Source organism: Lolium rigidum, chromosome 7 (assembly GCF_022539505.1).
Source record: "Lolium rigidum isolate FL_2022 chromosome 7, APGP_CSIRO_Lrig_0.1, whole genome shotgun sequence".
Lineage (NCBI taxonomy): Eukaryota > Viridiplantae > Streptophyta > Magnoliopsida > Poales > Poaceae > Lolium > Lolium rigidum.
This window is the reverse complement of record NC_061514.1, coordinates 52,538,613-52,560,931: the sequence shown is the minus strand read 5'-3', so window position 1 is coordinate 52,560,931 and position 22,319 is coordinate 52,538,613. Positions and strand designations below refer to the sequence as shown.

At 50.4% G+C, this 22,319-nt stretch overlaps 1 protein-coding gene across 1 annotated transcript; it reads left to right on the top strand.

Moving 5' to 3' along the window:
- The first annotated feature begins 8,967 nt into the window (after positions 1-8,967).
- On the top strand, positions 8,968-16,940 carry LOC124671355. The gene is made up of 4 exons (XM_047207735.1): positions 8,968-9,792; positions 13,998-14,016; positions 16,658-16,712; positions 16,826-16,940. Exons 1-4 carry the CDS (start codon positions 8,968-8,970, stop codon positions 16,938-16,940), a joined length of 1,014 nt encoding a protein of 337 aa, XP_047063691.1.
- Positions 16,941-22,319: the final 5,379 nt, after the last annotated feature.

Genomic DNA, 22,319 nt, shown 5'->3' with positions numbered 1-22,319 from the left:
GGAGATCAACTTCATGGTGGCTCATTCGCTGCACCGCCACTACGAGAGCACTGGTGAACACTTTGGAGCGTGTCGCTCTTCGCGTGATCCAGGAAATCATGAGCCACCGGTATTCTCCGTCAGGACCAGCTCTGGGGACTTACCAAGGAGAGATGCCACTCCAGTCCCGTCCGCCGCTGCCGTTCGCGTTGGCAGCACCAGAAGTGCCGAACTCATCGGCATACATCGTCTACAAGATTGGTGGTGACCCTAGTGACTACCAATTCTTACATGAGGCGCCCAAGGAGATCCCGCACGGATACACGTGCGCATACGTACGGAGACTGCGATGGTCGGGCACTCTCGAACCGAGGCTGCACCGGCGGGGACTTACGGGACAGCAAGAGGAACGTCGGGAGTAGACCTTGAGAAGCAGACGTGGCTAGCTAAGTATGCCACTCCGACGAATCCCCAGAGCTCAGCTCCTGCAGTTGGCTCAGAACCGGAAAAGCAAGCATGGCTGGCCAAGTATGCCACCCCGGCGAATCTTCAGGGTCCATCGCCTTCGGCCATCACCGCGGATGAGATTTGTACGATCCTAAAAGACCAGTTCGGCATGATGCCGAAAAGGAAGACGTTCGGCTATACCAAGCCGTACCCCAACGAGTACGAATTGATCCCGCTACCACCCAAATATCGGCTCCCGGACTTCACAAAGTTTAGTGGATCAGATGGTTTCAGCTCCATCGAGCATGTGAGCCGATATTTGGCACAGCTGGGCACGATCTCAGCATCAGACGAGCTGCGTGTGAGGTTCTTCGCATAGTCCCTCACGGGATCGGCTTTCGGGTGGTACACATCGCTGCCACCGAACTCAATCCGGACTTGGAAGCAGTTGGAAGAGCAGTTCCATGAGCGAGTATCACTCGGAGGCTTCCGAGGCTGGTATTGCCGACCTAGCACAAGTACGACGAAGCGCCGGGAAACGAGTGTCGGAATACATCCAGCGCTTAGAACCATTAGGAATCGATGCTATTCGGTTCACGTAAGCGAAAAGAAGCAGTCGAGTTGGCGGTGGTGGGTCTCTCATCATCGATCAAGGACGTGGCCTCCCAAGCAGACTACCCTTCGTTGGCGCACATGGTGCAGAAACTGTCAGCATATGAACAGCGCCACCCAGACGTCTACCAGGACAAATTCAAGCGTGCGGTGGTCCTGGTTGAGGCATACGAGGATGAAGGTGCTGCGGGAGATCGAGAGGTAGCAGTGGCTGAGTGGACTCGAGCAGCAGGCCCCGTGTCCTGCAAATGGGTTAGGCCACAACGCCCTCCAAAAGGGTTCGACTTCGACGTGACCAAAACTGAGCAGATTTTCGATCTCTTACTCACGGAGAAGCATATCAAGGTACCCGAAGGCCACAAGATCCCCACGGTGCAAGAGATGAACGGAAAGCCATATCTGCAAGTGGCATAACACGTTCACCCACACCACTAACGACCGCAGGGTGTGGCGTCGGCGGATCCAAATGGCGATAGAAAAGGACGGCTAATTTTCAACCGATGACGCCATGAAGGTCGACACACACCCCTTCCCCGCCGTTAATCTGGTGGAGTATACTTACCATGGAGGGTGCCAGCCAGATTTCTCGTGCAATATCAACATGGTAGGACCTGGGCACCACTCTGGTAAGGACGGAGATGAGGGCAGCTGCTCTCATAGCAAAGACACAGAGGAAGCCGCTCCACGCGATCGGCTCCGCCACGACGGCAAGCGCTACATCACAGAGGGAGAAGTGAAGAACATAAGATATCCGCGACCTCTCTCTGATCACCTCCTCAACAAGTATGTGAGTCAGTATGACCAACACCGACGCTCCAGCGATGATGATGAAAGACATCGTCTGGCCAGAGAAGCCAGAAGACATCGTCGGCACGATCGCGATGAGGAGGAGCACGAGCGCCGGGCCAAGGAAGAGTCAGGGGAGCGAGACGACGAGGACAGGCACTGGGACTGTCCCTTCTTCAGGCACTGTTGGGATTCAGGAATGAGCCGATTGACCACAATCGGCAATTGCCCAGAGTGCAACCAGAAGAAGAAGGAGACAGCCAACGTGTCCGTGTTCAAGCGCCTAGGGCCTCTCCCACCACGAAGCAAACGCGCTGAGTCCCCTCGGTTGGAAGATCTCGAGGATTCAGAGGACGAGGGAGAGGAAGAAGACAGGTACCACCGGCCAAGGTGGTGCCCTGATGGACTCAGCCGTTCCCAAAAGCGCAGGGTTCAGCGATTGCGCGGCCTGGAGGAAGCCGAAAGGTTATACCTGCACACGTTGAGGAAGGCGCGGTCTGATCTGGCCGCTAAAATTCAGCGAACCCTGGACGAAGAAGGTCGGCCACAGAGGAAAGAGTGGCGTCCCAAACAAAGGAAAGCCGATGATGAAACATCGGCTGGCACAAACATGGTGCTCGTCCTTCCGACGGAGCTTAGTGCTCCACGGTTACACGATGCACTCGAGATGGACGACAGCAAGCGCTTCAACGTGATAAAGTCAGAGGTTGGGCTGGTCTGATCCACCGGCCTGACCGGGTAGCAAGAACAAACCAATGAGCAAGTATGGCGAGGCCGGTCCTTGGGATCGGCCCCCAAGGATTTATGGAGGAACATTGCAAAAACCTTCATCGAGCAAGCAACGTGGAGGCCGATTCCAGCAATCGGCCAAAATTATCCTCACCATCCGTCCTGCCTTGGTTCAACGCCAATCTAATAGGCGATGGGTTTACGTCGGCTGATGAGCTGGAGGAAGGCCACACTGGTCCTAGCAGAGCCGACGTTCACATAGAGTGCCTTGGCTAATCATAGAGCCGATTTCAGCAGTTACCTGGCAGAATCGGCTCGGGGGGCACATAGAAGGATAGAGCATGAGGGTACGGAGTTTGAAGCAAGTCAAGATATACCCTCTGATAAAGTATGGGGGCCGATACGGGAGCAAATCGGCTGTAAAAAATCCAAAATTTTTAAGTACAGCCGATGTGCAGACATCGACTTAAGGATGAAAAGCCGATCCTTCCAAGCCCTTTTAGTACATCAGCTTTTTGGGCATAAGCTTTCCTGCCACGTTTTAATGGGAGCTGAAGAGGCTCGGGGGGCAGCTCGCCCTGAAATATCCTTGCTCTGGAGAACCGATTTTGTTGGGATCGGCTGGTTCTGCATTATAACTTGGAAGCCGATGATGGCACACTTGGCTGGCTCATTGCTTTTCTCGCCCTGGCTGGAGTTCGGGGGGCAGCTCGCCCTAAAGGATCTTCGTTACGGGAGCCGATTTTGTTGGAATCGACTGGCTCCGCATTACAACTTGGAAGCCATCATCTGCAATATCAGCTTTCAACGGAGGAAGAGGCGGTCGGCTCTGTTGATCCTACGGTCGGTATGGCCAAATTGAGCCGAGGAGAGGATAGAGATGCCCTGCCCTTTGAGGAGTTTGGCTGTCTCAGGACCGCCTGAATTCGAGATTCTTCGACTGAACTATGTGTCCTCGCCGCCGCTCTCGCTTTGACTAAGGCTCGGGGGGCAACTGACTGGGTAGGTACTCTGTTCTTAAGAAGCCAATTGAGACTTCATCGGCTGGCCCTCCATCATAATCTTCTTCAAAGGACCAGAGCAGAGTTATAAAGCATCACTAAGGAGATTTGCAAGCAGGTGACATCTGTTCTGCAGAAGTATTGGCTTCAGCGACAAGTCGTTTCAGCAGCGGTTCTGGGGCTCTCTTGAAGGCATGATCTTCTACATTGTCCACCAGGGCTCAAAGTCATCGGTTGGAAAAAATGAAGGACCGATGCGTTGCCATCGGCTCATTGAGCATTGACCAAGTTTACGGTCACTCCTTAGTCGGAAAGATGAAGGGTGGATTATGAGGGACCGATGCGTTGTCGTCGGCTCATTAAGCATTGGCAAGGTGACAATCGGCTGAATTAGCATAAAGAAAATCGGCAAAATCAAATTGGGGAAATTCTTCATTGATAAACGAGATTTCTTACATAAGGAGCTGATTGCTCTCAAAAGGAAGAGCTAGGGGGTACATTGCCCCATCTACTGCTACTGGCCCTAGGCTAAGATCCTATCTAGGGGCCGTTGCTGCCCTCGTCGTCATCGTCGTTGTCGTCACCGTTGTCGGTGCTGCTCCCGACCGGCTCGTCATCGCTGCTGTAGCGGCCGCCGGCAGGACCCTCGTTGTCCTCGTCCTCCTCATCAGCGTCGTCGTCGTCGCTGTCAAAGTCGCTGAAGTTCCCGGGCCAGGGGCAGTGGCGCTTGGCCGGCGGCTCGTCGGAGGAGCTGTCCTCCTCCTCCTCCTCCTCCTCCTCCTCCTCCTCCTTCGCCTCCTCGGAGGAGGTGACCCCATCCCAGGGAAAGCGATCGTCGTCACTTTCCTCCTCCGATTCCCCATGGGCGAGGAAGCGGAGGTCGCTCTCCCCGTCGGTCAGGGACTTGTCGTCCTCTGACCAGATGGAGAAGTTGTGGCTCGGCTCGTCCCCGGCCTCGATGGCGCGGCGGATGTTGGCCGCATGGGCCTCCTCCGGGTTCCACTCCGGCGTCGGCTCGCGGAAGGGGGAGGACTGGGCAGAAAGACCCGATGAAGAAGAGGAGGAAGACATGGTGGCAGAAAAGGGCTTTTTGGAAGTGCTAATGCGAAGAGGATGAAGAGGAGAACTGTTCGATGCGATTAAATAAAAGGAGATGGGGATTTAATTTTCGAGCAGTTTTCGAGGACATGGTGCCAAAGCACGTCAAATCGTGCAGAGAAGTTGGGAAGGCAAGTTGTCATGATGAAACATACTGCGACGGTTCTGCTCTGCCACGACATGACCCTTCGAAGGAGAAACAGAGTGGTTTTGAAATTATCATTACCAAAACCAGGGGGGCATGTGTTATCACCAGAATTTGACCGGATCAGAGGTGGGCCGTGATCGAGGATGGACTTGAAGAATATACATGGAAGAAGTACGTGAATCGGCCTTATATGCAAAGTTTGGGCTAGCATGCCCGTGTATCTGTAATATAGTAGATCGTATCTTAGATTAAAAGATAGAGTTTGACCCGTGCACGGTTAGGTGCACGCCTAAATTAGAAAGTCCCCTGGACTATAAATATGTATCTAGGGTTTATGGAATAAACAACCAATGTTCAACACAAATCAATCTCGGCGCATCGCCAACTCCTTCGTCTCGAGGGTTTCTCCTGGTAAGCACCATGCCGCCTAGATCGCATCTTGCGATCTAGGCGGCACAAGCTTATGTCGTTGTTCATGCGTTGCTCGTGCTGAAGCCTTTTTGATGGCGAGCAACGTAGTTATCTTAGATGTGTTAGGGTTAGCATTGTTCTTAGTATCATATGATGTCGTAGTGCAACCCTTACGCATCTAGCCGCCCTTACACCTATCTTAGGTGTAGGGGCGGCACCCCGCTTGATCATCGTTTAGTAGATCCGATCCGTTACGGTTGCTCCTTGTTCTGCAAGGATTAGTTTAATATCCGCAATAGTTAGGCCTTACAAAGGGTTGGAGGATCCAGCGGCGTGTAGGGTGGAGTCTGCTAGCCCTAGACAGGATGTTCCGGGGATCAACCTCGTGTTGGTTTTTAGGCCCTGTCTAGGATCGGCTTACGATCACCGTACGCGAGCGCGAGGCCCAATCGTGAGTAGGATGATCCGATTATGCGGTGAAAATCCTAAATCGTCGTAGATCTCATCAGCTTTATCTTGATCAAGCAGGACCACCATATATTCGGACACCTTGTACGAATCATGGGTGAATCGGCTCTTTGAGCCGATTCACAGGATAACCTGAGAGCCGATCGAGGCTCGTATTTAACGTTTACGTGTGTGCCCTGCAGGAAACTAAGCGAGGCATTCCCCAACACCTTCCTGACCAGGTATAGGTCAGGTGTCACGCACTTGCATCAGCATCGGACGTGCGTGCCCAGAAGGCTTTGCGGGCCGTCGCTCTGAGGGACTGGGGCCAGCCGCAGCCCTAGTTGTTCCCGGCTCTACGGTGTTGCCCGTCGCTGCCCGCCGGTGGGTTTCTGACCGCAACAACTTGTCGTCCCACTTCCCCGCCATGGACTGCAGCAATGTCCCACCATGAACTCTTCCTGAACGGTTTGATCTATCATGTATCATGTCTACCTGATCTCCACCATGCCGAGGGGAGGGAATTGCACATTCCACCACGTTCCGCTCCATGTGTTGCACAAAATACCATTTGAACAAATTTTTTGTGGCTTTCACGAGTTATAGCTCTAATCTGTTACGATTTCCACCACTTAGTTATCTAATAAACCAATTAGCGCAGTTGATGGCAAATCAGTAGTTGGACATAGCATGTGAATGCAAGAATAAATGTACAAAAAAATCAAAACTTAAAATATATAAAAAAGGTCTCCAGTCGTGTGTCCCAAATGACGTCCGACCAAAATAGCCTCGATCGCATTTAAATGGTATATTTCAAAGTTCCAGCTATCGTCACGTGCGTCGTCTCGAATATTACAGAACCAGGACACAAATACACCTAGAAGAACGGGTTGAAGCTGCTGCTGTTGTTGATGCCGAAGACGCTGCAATTCGGTCGATGATTTTTTCGAGATCATGTCATGGTAGTACATGTACGCCACCTTTACCTGGGGGAAGGCCTCGGGACGCCATGCACGGTATTAACCGCATCAGACCGAAAAAGCCTTTGGGTTTCTCATAGGGTATAACTTATGTATGAACGACTTATGAATAGGTAAATCACACCCTATAAAGCATCTACCAAAAATCATAATTTTTTTAAGTACAATTATTTTTCTATGATCATTCTAGTGAGATACAAGTATTTGTGTTAAAATATAAGTAGGTTTTAAAGTACAAAAAATTGCTGATACATATGGAATTTAGTCTATAAAATTCTAGAGTGCATCCAAAAAAACACAATTTCTTGAGAATATTTTTTGAACATTTTAAGTTCTAATTTTTTGTACATGTGCGAGGCTAACTATTGTTTTGCCATCAATTGAGCTAATTGGTTGATTAGATAACTAAATGGTGGAAATCGCAACATATTAAAGCTATACCCGATGGAAGCCGCAAAAAATCCGTCCAACTGGTGTTTTGTGCAATACATGGAGCGGAACATGGTGGAATCCGCAGTTCCCTCTGCCGAGGGTGAAGGACTCCGAGGTTCAGTCTATCGGCGAAGAGTCTCGTCCCATTAGCCTCTTTCACATCTTCTCCAAATTAGTGACCAAGATGATGGCTATAGGATTGCACCGGGGCTGTGCTGGTTGGTCGAGGATGAAATGGCATTTTTAACGGAATTGGAAAGTTTCAGCTAGCTGAGACGTAGCTTATATCTTAGTCACGTGCTTCATCGTTGAATTTTATTTCTGCTTGAAGATTCATATTTGTTGCTGTTTGTACTTTGTTCAGGTCCGCATTGAAACACGCTGGTATAATTCGACTATATGTCTCAGTCGACTAAGACTTAGACACACCTCTTTTTTTAAATACGATTGATATTTTCCCTATAAAAGTAGGAAAACGCTTATATTCCCCCGGGGGATAACTTAGCTCCCGTCCTCCTGGTCCTGCGTGAGACACGCGTCCACCGTGAGCTGGGCCCGCCTCACCTCATTATCCTCTCATCAGCGACACACATATCGTCTTTCCTCAGTAGATGCATCTAGAAAGGAAAACCACCGCGCACGCCTCCGTGCCCAACGCAGCGCCGCGCCGCCGCCGCCATGCCCACTCAGCGTCGCTGTCGTTCCGACTCCGTGACGCCGCCGTCCCCTCCGCTCGGTGCCCCCATCTCGCATCTGCATCTCGCTGTCCCCAAATCACGAGCAAGCGGGGAACTGACGAGGCGACGGCACCGATGCAGAGCAGCAGCCGCCGTTGCGAGCAGTGGGCGGCGGCCATGTGTACCCGGTGCTGCTGTGGATCCATGAGCGGCCGCTGCACAAGCCCTCATTTCCCATACCATTTCCTCATTTGTCCCCTCGCCTACCGACGCCACGGCCACGCTTCTGCCGGCGGACAGCGCCGCCGCCACCCCTCGCCCTCGGCTCCTGCTGCTACAAACGGCCGCTCCCTCTGCTACAAAGGTCAACCCCTCTGCTACAAGCGTTCGTCGGCTCTGCTACAATCTCCGGCCAGCTCTGCTACATGCTCCGGCGGGCTCTGCTACAACCTCCCTCCGGCTTTGCTACAAAAGACCGCCGGCTCTGCTACAATCTCCGGTCGGCTTTGCTACAAGCGGTTGACGTCTCTGCTACAGTCTTCGGCCGGCTCTGCTACTAGCGGCTGCCGGCGCTGCTGCAAGCTTTCCACCGCCGTCGCTTACTGATGCGGGCCGGCGACGCCAGTGCTACGACCGACGAGGGGCGCTGCTGCGAACGGCGACGAAGTTGCTGCCAAGAGGGGTGGTGCTATTGTGAGGAGCGGGGACGCCGGCGAACGGAGCTTCTCTGCACGTGTGGAGGCGACCGGGGCGGCGGTGCTGTCGGCGGGGCTAGGGTGCTTCAAGCCGGCCTCGATGTCGTCGGCGTTGCTCGAAGCCGGTGTTGCCGATGCTGCCCAGCTACGTGAAGGGTCGGGAGGAGGAGATGGGACTACTTTCCTATTTTTTATTCCGTGAGACTGCAGTTGACCCTTAGATGGTTAGATCCCTTTTATCGGACGGCTACGGACCCGGGGGATCGGGCCCCAAATCCCCCGGGGGACGCTCAGCGCTTTCCATAAAAGTATAATGAATATACTTTATACACGTCGATGTGCTTATATAAGAGTCCGAGCTTATCCTTTTGCCTGTAACGCCAATAATGATTATTTATACTAAAAAGAATAATTGATTTCATACCTTTTTTGGTAGAGATATTTATAGAAGTAATTTCTTGAATTTTCTATATATAGCATGGTGTGTCTCCATGTTGTTGCGATCTGCGAACAAACCCTAGCAAGATGGGCAAAAAGATTGCCACTGCACGCCCAGGATGCGCCGCCGGTGAAATCGCGGACGACCTCCTACGCGACGTCTTGGCGCGCCTGACGGGCTGGCGGGATCTCCTGCGCTGTGCTGCCACCTGCAAACGGTGGCTCAACCTCGTCACCGATCGGGCCTTCCTCCGACGGGCCGGCCTCTGGCCGCACACGGCGCCACACCCGTCCGTCCTCGTTGGGGTCTTCTCGCAGAACTCGTTTGCTTGCAGCCCGTGTTGTTTCGAGAAGAATTATCCGCGTTGCCCCTCGCAGTTCTTCAGCCTCCAGGCTGCTGGCGACGACGGGAAACTTCTCGTCGACTCTTTCTTCGCCGATGACGATGGGCTCTTCAGCTTTGCCCAGCCACTGGCATCGCGTCGCGGTCTTCTCCTCGTGTGCGTCCACCCCATCGGCCGGAAGCTCCAACTGGCTGTATGTCGCCCGATGGGCGACAAGAGGAACACGCATCTTCTACCACCGCCTGCGGCCATGGACACGATTGGATTCCGGGAACACGATTTTACAGGCTATGCGCTTCTCACCGACGCGGACTACGGCGATGCTGATGTTGGTAATTTGGTGGAGCATCGGCAACAACACACTTTTCGCGTGGTCTTGAACTACACCGACCGCGACGGATCCGCGTCTGCCTGCGTCTACTCCTCGGCTACAGGAAGCTGGAGCGCTCCCATCAGGTGTCACTGGCCATCCGCCCTCTTCAGGTGTGGACCGAGTGCTGGCCTTGTCATCCATAGCACGGTGCATTGGCTCTACATGTGCAATGACGACAACTTCTATACCTTCAATGTAAACACCACTGTTAGAGTATATTTGGTAGTTATAGATTACACGGGATTGTATTAGGATTGTTTCCATATTCTCCCTAGGAGGTTTCTTAGCTTCCAAGTCTTGTACCCTATATATACTCGCCCATGAGGCGCAATACAACATCCATCATATTTCGCATATCTCTCTCCCTCTCTATCCTTCAACATGGTATCAGAGCGGCACGCTCCTTGACCTAGCCGCCGCAAAGTTTCCGCGCCGCCCCCGGGGAGGTCGATCTCCATGATCTACTCCGGGGGCCGCGCAACCCGTATGAGGGTTCGTCCGCCGATCTGTTGATCCGCTGCCCTCGAGTCCTTTTTTTTCCAATCTGTAGATTGGTTTTCTTTTTGCTCCGCCGGTCGCTTGACCGGCGTTTTCTTTTTTGGTTTACCGATCATAGATCGGATTGAGTCGCCCACCGCCGCCGTCACCGCGCGCCTCTACTCCGACAACGGCATCGATCTATACCGGCCATCTTCATCAACCGTGCGGCACGGCCGCACGCGTCACACACGGGACCGCCTACGTGCGACGCAGCAGGCTGTCTCGCCCGCGCGGTCTCCATCGCCGGTCCGTCTTCGCCGTCATCGCCTGGGACATCACCGACAACGTCGCCAACGACTCCAATCTGCGGCACGTCGTCCACGCCATGGCGCGTACAGCGCCGCCATCGGTCTGATCAACCGACCGCGCGCACGTCTCCGCCAAGCACGTCCCCGAGCACGCGCCTACCACCAATCGAGCTACGGGCTGCCGCTGCGTCACCCCTTCGGGTCGCAGCGCCGCCGCCTTTGGTCCACGCTGCTAGCCAACGACGCGCCTTCTGAGGCGCGTACATCGCTGGTGGCGTCCCGCCGCTGCACCGTCTCGCGCCCTGCAGCCACGCCAGCCCCTCAGGCCGTGGCGTCGCCGCACGCGGTCGCCTTCACCGTCCCCCGCGCGTCGATGTCCGAGGCCACCACAGCGCCGCCCCCTCGGCGCGGGTCGCCTCCATCCGCGCATGGTCTTCGTCACGCCGCTGGGTCTTCCTCGCCTACTTCGTGTACCGCCGCCGCGCCCCCACCCCAGGTCGCCGCTGGGCTCGCCAACCTCTTCAGGTCGCGCTGGGCTCGCCGACCACCGCAACGCCCGTCTAGGCGTCCCGCTTGACCACCCCTGGTCACCGCTGGGTTCGCCGCCTTCTACGTCTTCGTACACTACAGCTTCGCCGCCAGCGTCCTCGCCTCTTCCCCGACTACGTCACCTGCTACTCTACTCCGACACCCGTCGTCGAGACTCGCCTCTTCTCCGACTACACCACCTGCTCCTCTTCTCCGACACCTGTCGTCGAGACCTCCTCAACTAGTCTACTCCGACATGGCGCGCACTTTGTAATGTTCCCTACCCTCGCATGCCCGGTACTGGCAACACCGGAAGTGCCTTCGTCCCCGACACGTTCCCGAGTGCGGCAAACTCGCGTCGGACGTCTCGTCTTCATCGGCTTCGACAACGTCTTCTTCGGCATCGCCTCTACGATCTGCCTCGACCGCGTCACCGACTTCTTCTATGTGTACTCGGTTACGGCAAAACCGAGTATGCCTTCGTCCCCGACGTGCGCCTGGTTCACGGCAAAACTAGGGCCGCACCTCGTCCTCGACGGCTCGGACCTGCATCGACTTCGGCATCGACCATCTCCCCGACTGCCTCGACGCGTCTCCGTCACTCTCCTCGCGCACTATGCGCTTGCGGCTTCATGTGCGGCTACCTCGACACCGGCACCCGACGACGACATCGACCACGGCATCCCCTCGCGCGGCTACCCCGACCAAGGTTGCACCGCCCAACGCTCTCGGCTCCCTCGACATCGGCACAAGGGCTACCACCTCGCCTGCGCCTCACCAGCTTCCTCTACAGTCCAAGCATCCGCGACGCAACTCCGTCCACGACGCTCCCGCTATGACTGCGGGGGAGTGTCAGCCCGTTGGTTCCTACCTTCGGCTTCTCTCCCGGTCTGACCGTCCGCGACGCTACTGTTGTTCACGTCGCTACCGCTACGACTGCGGGGGAGTGTTAGAGTATATTTGGTAGTTATAGATTACACGGGATTGTATTAGGATTGTTTCCATATTCTCCCTAGGAGGTTTCTTAGCTTTCAAGTCTTGTACCCTATATATACTCGCCCATGAGACGCAATACAACATCCATCATATTTCGCATATCTCTCTCCCTCTCTATCCTTCAACAACCACCACGAGACATTTCTATTTGACCAAGATCCCGATCAAAGCCTGCAGTAACACTTTTCTGCTACGGCCGCCGATTCCATGCGTAGCTGGAGAAGGAGTGCTTTCGTTTGTTACTATACAACACGAGCATGGCGTGCTAGATCTTTGGACCAAGCAGGGAGAAGATAACGGTAACCATGATCATGGGTGTGAAGAGGGCTGGCAACACTCTCAGCTGGCAGACTTGGGGAGCAAGAAGATGAACTTTGTCTTCTTTGCAGAGAGTAGAGGTGCTTTGCTGGTCAAGCAAGATGATGTCTTCATTACCGTGGACCTCAACAGTAAGGAAAAAATGTTGCTTGGTCTCAAATTCGAGAAAATGGAGGATATCAGCGTCACATGGGATGGAGAAAATTGTAGTAGCACCTGCTGCAGAGGAGGACACTACGGTGATACGAAGTGTCAAGCCGCAGCCCCAGCACCTGTGTTCTCTACGAGTTGGATTTGGTATTTAGCCGCAGTACGTTCCTGACCTCTCCTTCCTTAAGAGATAAGACATGAATCAATTAACTCAAGACTATCCAAAGAACCTTTGTCCGAGGAAAGATCAGAATAATTTAAGGCTGTGTGAAGAACATGTAATCCAAGCATGCTATACTTAAGTGTAAGTAGCTGGCTAGTTTTATGGTGCCTCAGGTCATATAAATCTTTATGTTTCTTTTTCAAATACATGTTAATGAAGATGAACCGATGTGTTGGATTAAGAAACAAACACGAATCATCATATTTCTTTTAGTTGTTGATTGTTGTTGTATTGACTTTGGGGATGGCGGGGATTTCGGCCCTCGGTTCCTCTATTCACCCACATGGAGGGAGGTCGCTGCGCGTGGCTCGACGGTGCTGATGTCGCCGCCTGCAGCCTCCCCTATCCATGCGCGTCTCCCCAAGCCGGCTGCTCCTCGATCGGGATCTGTTGTGGTTGGGCCGGGTGCTGGTGCGGGAGTTGTTGTTGATGGGGCCTCGATGGGGGCTCTTGGGCGCTGGAGCGGTTTCTCCGAGTGGTGGTCTTCGGCGCTGTCTCTCCGAGCGGCCGCCATACATGGCTCGCTTCTCTGGCCGTGAGGGCGGTGGTCCTGGGCAATCTGGTGGGCTCGGCTCCAAGGGTGGGCTTCGGCGGCATCGCTGCTCCAGGGGTGGACACGCGGGAGATGCGGTGGTGGTGGTGGGTAGCACCTCTCTCTCGTTGTCGCCTCTCCATGCTCTTGACGAGATGTGCCATTCTGCGGACAATGAACCTTCTTTCCCCGGATCTGAGGTTTGTAGGGGCAATCTGCCTGGGGCGGTATGGACATGCCATCATGCGATCTTGGAGCTCTTGCTTGGTTGATTGGTGAGGTTGGTGTCGGAGATGAGCTCGACGTAGGTGATTCTTGGGCTTAGGTCGCCTCGTCTCCTTGGGCCGGCAACACGTGAGGAGGTGTTGTCGGAGGTGTCTGGTTTTTGGTTCCTTTGTACGGTCTCATGGCGGTGGGTACGGGACGGGACTCTGGCGAAATCCGTGCAAGGCCACGGCCTGTGCGGGTGACGATGACTTCTTCGACAGTCATCGTCGCCATTTACCTTCTTGGAGGCGCCACCAAAATGTCCCTCCTTTCGTGTGGCTGGATCACGCCTCCTTGCAAAACTTGCGTCCTTCTTCGGTCGGGGCGACGTTTTTCTTCATCGACACTAGGCTCACCCTCTCACCCTCTTTGAGCTTGTCGCCGCCATTGTCTCCCTGGCTGCACATACACAGTGGTTATCCCGGTTCGGCCAGCTACCTAGAAACCCAGGGGTGGTTGTCTAGCTATCCTTTTCGGTTCAACTTATGTTGGGTACCAAAGAAGAAGCTTCATGATTGGTTTTGTGTCCAGCTTCATGCAGCTAGTGTTCAAGCTGCTAATGCTAATGTCCTCTTTACCATGAAATGTCATCTGACAGGTTCTTAGGAAAGTTGCAGGTAAAAGCAAAAGGTCTGTCTGACTGCAATTCATGGATTTAAAAGTAATTGGAGCTTTCCAAATCGACACATTTCTGACAAACTGGAAGGATTCAGGTTTTCAGTAAAGGCAGTCAAACCAATATATGTTGTGGAAGCTGGAAAGTTAACTTTTTCACACAAAATGTCTTTGGCAAACTAATTAAACAGGGGACGTTACATAAGCATAACAGTTTCACGATGTTCAGAGTCTCATCCAAATTAAGGGACAGACAGTTCAGTGATTGTCACACAGCACTACCAAGACCACATATTACATTCATTTTGCAGAGAACACCAATGTTACTGATGACTGAACAACTCGACAGACAAAGAGACCTTCATTACAGATGAATAGCCTGTGGAGTCACAGAGACCACTATGCATATTGGGGAACTAATTGTCTGTGGCCAGTTTAGAAATTTGGATTGGGCGTTTCTGTTCGTCTTGGTTGTGACAAGACATGTCGCAAGGGCTCTTGCCACATAAGCACTTGTTTCCATGACTAGCAGAAGCTTCTTTGGTGGATCTTTTCCGCTGGCGGCAACGAAGTTCCTCTAGCTCACACTTCAGGTTGTCTACATTCCGCTGGAGGTTCTTCTCGTTCTCCTTGAGTTTGTTTATGAGTTCGATTGCCTTTTTAGGGAACTTGTTGTCCAACCATTTGGTGAATTTGCAGTTTTCTCTGGGCTGATAAAAAAAGAATTTGTCATTATAGGCGGATGCAGAGAATGTTCTGAGCAGTGCAGATACATTCCTGATAAACATTTTTCCAAGGGAACTAACCGCGTAGAAAGGGCAGCGTTAGAACCTTCGGCCTGGGTCTTCAGTATCCCTTGAAGCTTCTATGGTGCATGGTTTATCGTTCTTGCAATTTTCCCAGCTCCCATCACTGGATTCATTTGTTATGGCAGCCTTGGCAGGTACGTATATTCCACTAGAAATAGGGCTTGGTATCTTACATTCCATCTGGCATACAGTCTGAAGCCGCGAGAACGGAGTCGCACATCCAGAAATGCTGCCCACGAATCCTGCCCTACTATATCAATCAGCACTTTGTAAGGAGAGCCCGGGGGACTGCTCCCTACATACACAATATAGGGAGTTCATGCGTAGCTTCGTTCAGCTGAAACATATCCAATATCGCGCGCCGAACTTGTTGGAACGACAGCCAGCCGTCTGACCACAAATGGGCAAGCAGGATTCACTTGTGCCTCATCAGGTCCATTCCAAATCATTCCTTCAGTGCGGTATATCACAAATTCCTCTGGCATCGACATACCTATATACAGGAAAAAAAATCAGCCGCAGCTTTAACCTCCAGCCCGAGATATCACCATTAACTGCAGAGCACCGCATCTGTAACCTTGACGAATCTACTAAGCTGTTTTTCATAATTTCCCCACATCTCCTTAGTACATTCTAGAGATTTATGTCATTTTCTTCTAAAGCTCCATCTCCACCACAAACAGTAACAGTGGCAGTCCCCATGGATCCATAACACTAACAGTAGCAACTTGTACATATTTCGCTAAATTCTACCACATGTTTCCAAAATTAAATCGAATCGAATCCTGCACTCGATTCCCACAAGCTAAAGAAACACCTTCACGGCGAATCGAATGGATGCACATTCTATCTTGGTCTATTCTTTTGTCTGCCCTGCTGTTATCTTGCTCCTCCTAGCAAGGGCGGAACCACCGGAAGTGGAGGAGAAGCGTCGCCACTCCTCGTCTTTGCTGACTCCCCACCAGGAACACTAGCCAGCTTCTCCTTTTCCGCGGACGGACTGAGAATAAGATATGATGTACAATCAACATACACAGACATAACTGGATTCCTCGTAGAAACCCAATGACCATTGAAAGGGTGCAAAAAAATTCTAGATGCAGAAGAGTTAAGGACTTATTTATTCAAGGAACAAGGCAATGGGATGAAGGAAAAATCAGAGATATATTTTGCCATTATGATGCAGATGAAATCCTCAAACTGGAACCAATGCAACATGATGAAGACAAACCTACATGGCATTTTGAAAACACAGGTGTGTTCTCAGTAAAAAGTGCTTATAAACTTGCAAAGAAATTCTTTTTCTATTAGTGGAGGAAGTACCATGGGTGATGACTCGAGGAAAATTTGGAATCTGATTTGGAAATGCAAGGTGCCAAATAAAATCAGAATTTTTGCTTGGAGATGTGCGTCTGATAATCTAGCCACGAAAAAGAATAAGTGGAGAAGAACACTTGAAATTGACACCACCTGCAATATCTGTGGGATTAGTGATGAAACAAGTTACCATGCAACTATAGTTTGCCCAAAGGCTAAAGCTCTCAGACAGAAAATGAGACAGGTCTGGAGTTTGCCAAGCGAAGAAGATTTCAAGTATACTGGACCGGATTGGCTTCTCATGTTACTAGCCAAAGCAAAAAAAGATTCACATCCACTGATCCTCCTTCTCCTCTGGAGAGCATGGCATCTTAGAAACAACATTGTGCATGAAGACGGTAAGAGTTCTATTGAAGCATCTGCTGTTTTTCTACAAAACTACTTTGATATCCTTAATGGCTCCGGCTTTGACATGACCAGTAAAGGAAGTGCTAGAATGGTGACCTGTGCTAATCAGGTCCAGCTATCAGACCACGGTACGCCCAAGGCAAGTTCGACTGCTCCTGTGCAAGGTAAGTTAAAAATGAATGTAGATGCATCTTTCATACAGGAAACGAACCAAGGTTTTTTGGGCGCCGTTATAAGAAACCAGAAGGGTACAGTGGTTTGTGCAATGGCCATGCAGCTTCAAAGTTGTGAAGATGCTGAAGAAGCGGAGGCAAGAGCCCTGTTGCAAGCACTACAGACTTGCGTCCAGCAAGACATTCGGCCTGAGGAAGTGGAAACTGATAGCTCGATAGTCTGGTCTGCTTGTAAGGAGGCAAACCAAAACTTGTCGAAACTGTGCTACATTTACAGAGAGATAGATAGGATTAGAAATTCGATGTTCGACTTTACTCTGTCTAAAGTTAAAAGAGATTGTAATTCCGTTGCACATGAGCTTGCTAAAAGCTGTAGGGTGGAGGGAACTGTAGGCATTTGGTTTGATTCTGTACCAACCCAAATCAGCCCCTTTGTCATGAGCGATTGTAATCTGCTCATGAATGAATGAAATCTCTTTTGACGTCCAAAAGAAAAGAATAAGATATGAGACTCCGCAGTGATTCTGTACATTGACACTGACCCCGCCCAGGTGAGTTACTGCCAAGGCCCAGCAGGCCAACAACCCCCTCAAGGAAAATTAATGCAGGGCCAAGGCTCAGCAAGCTGCCGGACTATATATGGTGACATACCGGCATAACCGGCATAGGCTAGCCACATCTAATGAACGCCTGGGCGTTTTTTCAGCTGGGTCGGCGTATAAGATGTTGGCTGAAATCAAGCGGCGGCGTGAAAATTATTTTGATGCCAGATCTAAGTCATCAAACATTGACCAGGAGGAGACAACATGTAAGAATATGGGGACTACCCCTGCTTGCCTAGATGTAATGTGGTAAATGACATGACACTAGGAGACACTCCTTGCTTGAGTGTGACGTGACTCTGAGTGTATGGACCCTGAGGGAAGATGATTCGATGATACTTGTATTTGAGGAGGAAGTGAGAGATCTGAAACATTGGCTGTTTTCTTTAAGTAACTCTCTCTCTCTCTGACAAAGTTTATAGAAGTTCTGGTGACCTTATGGGCAATCTGGTGGGCTCGATGCAATCTTATCCATGAAAGGCGACTAGCAGGTCTCTCTCTTGACTCATCATTTCATAAATAGATATCTAGGTAAACTAGATCAAGCGGAGAGGAAAGAGACACTAGCGGTTTCTCGCATGGTTAATGAACCAAAGTCGAAATGGACACCACCACTGGTAGGCATGGAAAAACTTAATTGTGATGGAGCACTGACCAGATCAGAGATAAAGGGTGCAGTAGCATGTGCTTGTAGAGACTCCCAGGGGATGTTTCTTGGAGCATTGTCCAGGGTATATGAAGGTGTGCAAAACCCTAAGGTACTAAAGGCCCTAGCGTGCTCTGAATCCTTGGCACTAGCAGAGGATATCCATGTATCGCAAGTTCTGGTGGCATCAGACTGTTTGAACATCATCAAGGAGCTAAATAAGGTAGCCCAGAGAGGTTAGCAATGCATGATCATTAGAGAAATCTTGGCGAAGAAGTAAGATTTTGTTTTGGCTACATTTAGTCATGAATGACGTGAAGCTAATAGGGAGACAACTTTCAAAAAAATAACTAATAGGGAGACACATCGCCTAGTTCGATCATCCACAACCATATATTTTGGTAGGCATGTATGGTTTTCAGTCCCACCCGATCATTTGGGTATTTTTGTGAACGTTTTAAATCTATATCTATACCTAATAATAAAGGAAAAAACGTTTCCGTGGTTCGGTCCGTCAGTTTGCGCTTTGGTCCAACCCGAAGTACGTTTTCGTCCGTCCTGGTCGTGATCCTTGTGTAGGAAGTCCTTCAACCGATCGCCGATCGCTGAGGGAGCTCTTCACCCATCCAAAACCAAACAGATCAAACCGAGTCTTTCTCACCTTTTTTTTCAACAGGCATGGTGTGCGGACGAACGATCCCATTCATCTGCCTCCTTAGCCGAGCCCTGAACGACCTTATCATCTGCCTCCTTGGCCGTTTCCAAGCATGAAGGAATCCAGCGGAGCCGGTTTCGTTTGTCGTCCGTCCGTCCGTCCGAACTAGGTTGTTTCTTCTGTCGTCGTTTCATTCGAGCTCGGATCACCTCCTCCTCCGGCGAGGCTGGAGCCACCCTCCCGTCCTCCTCCTATACTCCGGCCTGATTATCCGTCGTCCCTCCGATCCTTACTATTCGAACACGAACATTGCTCCGAGACTCCGATACAAATTCTGCACGCCCGACGCAGGAGGCCTAGGCGAGGAGACCAAGCAGAGCAGCGAGCGCGCCCCGGCCGAGTCCGCCAAGCTGCAGCCGACGGCCCAATGCCCTGTAGTGTCATGGATCTTAGTGGCCGACGCAGACTGCTAGCTCAAGATGTTGAGGAACAGAGCGGCGGCATCACAACTAGCTAGCTTTGCTGTTGAAGCTGATGCTGGGTTCAAGGCGACCAGCGCGCGTGCATGAAAACGGAGGCGAGCGCGGCGTGCGCGGGGATCGAGTCGCGCGAAAAAAAACAGAGGCGGGCTGGCTTGCCGTGTGCGCGTGCTTACGCAGTCAGAGTTCAATAAGCGCGAGGCAAGCAGCAGGGCCATGCGGCACGGCGGCTGCCTGTTGGTGGTGTCGCGTCCAAACAGTTTCAGAGCGAAACATTTTCAGAAAACATCAGGATCACGATTCCTCTACCCGTCCTACTCAAATACTACATATGAATCTGGACGTGTCTTGTTCTAAACAAATATTGAACGTGTCCTACACGAATACTACATGGGAATAGAGTCGATGCCTGTTTTAAAAGGACTCGAGCACCAGCTCAATTGGCATCCAATATCGCCGTGCCGCCAGTGTTCGAGACAATCCTATCGTCTTGCCGGACGATTTCGCCGGAACATCTCGTCGTCCCGCCTGTGCTAGGACATTGCTGCAGTTTCGTCTGCCGATTTACCCTGAAATCCGTTCTCCCGTGCTCCACCAAAGGTACACATACACTAACCAATATTACGTTTTGGATTTTTAGACAATTGTAGTATATATCATTAGCTATGTCTAGAATTTTGTTTTTGATTTTTTGAAACTTCAAAATATGAATTCCGAGTGTTTGCAAATAAAGGGTTACATGTAGCTCGGTCTTCGTTTTAATTTTTCCGTATTACGGTGTTATATATATGCCAATACTCGGTGGCTTCACAGGTTTAAGATGTACGTTGTTTACTAAAGTATGCAAGAAGAATATGGTGTAAAATATTCCCTTTGTTTACTCGCATGTTGGCTTATTTGAATTGATATTAATACGTTTCATACTTACAGTACACAAACTCTGATGCATGCAAGGCATTTGGTTCGTAGTATCAAATCATGGATGCAAAAGAAAAGAGAAGGAAGGAATATAGAGAGCGGTATGCACAAATGACCAATGAAGAAAAGCAGGAAGAACTGAAAAAACGTCGTGAAGCCTATCATCAAAAGAAAACAGAAGATGTAGATCGAAGGATAAAAAGATGGACAGAAGAGGAAAAGGAGAAAATGCTTGAAAAACGCCGTGAAGCCTATCAACAAAAGAAAACAAAAGAGCCGGAGCAAAGGATAAAAAGATGTGCACAAGATAGACAAAGATATGCAAATATGCATCCAGAAAAGAAGAAAGCTAAAATAGAACAAGTCACATCTAATCGTGAACTGAAGCGCATCACACCATGTAAAGAATCAATCGCGATGGTGAACCCGGCATATATTGCAACAGAACAGGAAGTTCTGATGGAAAAACGCCATGAAGCCTATCAAAAGAAAACAAAAGAGCTAGAGCAAAGGACGAAAAGTTGTGCACAAGATAGGGAGAGATATGCAAATACTTTCTCAGAGAAAAAGAAAACTAAAATAAAACAAGTTACATTTAATCATGATTTGAAATGCATCACACCATGTAAAGAATCGATTGTGATGGTGAACCTAACATATATCGCAACAGAACAGGAAGTTGATACATCTACCTTAAATGTGAGATAAAGAAAGCCTGTACAGGTGAGAGAAACACAAACAATGCTAGATCGTCAAAACGAAGAGTTCTTGGCAAAGTAGAGGAAAAATGTTTCAAAGATGTTAGTATTTGATGTCAATTGGAAGATACAGATCACTTGTTAGCTTGCTTAGCTTATGCGATCTTTACACATGAGGACAGTAACAATCTCGGAATATTTTGGAAGAAGCTATGAAGTCAGTTGCTTTTGTATATTTTCATGATTTATTCAGCCCTGCATTAATTCTCCATAACGTGTTAACATTATCATCATTGACACCTTTTAAACATAAGATTTGACATGCATTACAATGTGTGCGTGGAGGGGCGGCAGGACAGTGGCCCTAATTTTTTTGGGAATTATTCCTTCAATACAAAAACTCATTTTATTAGTGAAATTCTCTATGAGCCGATAACTATTCAATTAAAATCAACCTATAGTAGCATACTCGTGCGCTTTTATGATGCAAATTTTTATCCCGGTGCAACGCACGGGCATTTTCCTAGTAATTAATAAAGCTTCAATCGTTTCGCTAACAAATGTGTAGCCACATCTGGAACGGGGACACATTTTCCCTTCAAAATCATGCGGGAATAAGATATATCATACTCCGTTACTAAAAAAGCTTTCCAACTTTATCTAAATAGGAAGGTATATAGACATATTTTAGCTATAGATTTATCGTATCTAGAAAAGATTACAAAGTTTTTTTAGGAACCGAGGGAGTACTACCTATTCAGCCTAAGACCATCTCCAACGGAGATCCCCAAACGGAAAAACCATGTTCATTTTTGTCTACGCACATAAAAACGAGTCCCACCGGTTGGGAGCAAACGGACACCGGTCTCCTTTTTTGTCTGTTCAGCCGCGTAATGGGAGCAATTTTGCGGTTGATTTGGGGCGAAGCGAACACGAATGATACCTTCTTTGGCGCCCGCCCACATCTATCCCCTCTCTCCTACCCCACCTGTGCCCCACCCACCACTCTCTCTCCTCTCTCCTCTCCTCTCCTCTTTTTTTATTTCCCCACGGGTGACGTCATTGCTTGTTCCCCATGCATCACCCCTGCTCCCTCCGGCACGGCAGCTGCTTCACGCCCTCCTGATTCCCTCCGCGCTCAAGGAGACCACCGCTGGATTTTCTCCGGAATCTCACCATACTTGGATAAAACTGCAGAATAACCATGTTTTTAGCAAAAGTCTTCTTTTTATCTGTTTTTCAGGAAATAAAATCAAGGAAAAATATCACGGAAGTTTTTCACCAAAACATGGGTCCTAGAGCTTGGAATCACAAGGGAGGAGCCACGAGGCCCAAACGAGGACTGTGGCACGCCCACTTGCATAGGGCGCGCCACTAGGGCCCGTTTGGCCCTTGAGCGTCGCCTCGCCTCCTCCCTTCGTGTGCTGCCTTATATACCCTAAAAACCTACCCTGCTAAAAGCACATAGTTTTTCGCGAAACAGAGCGCCTCCACGACCACGGTCTTCGTTTTGGGGGCCATATTGATCCCGCTATGCACCCTGGAGAAGGGGATTTCGAGGGCTTCTTCACCATCACCGCCACCAAGGTCATCACCAACA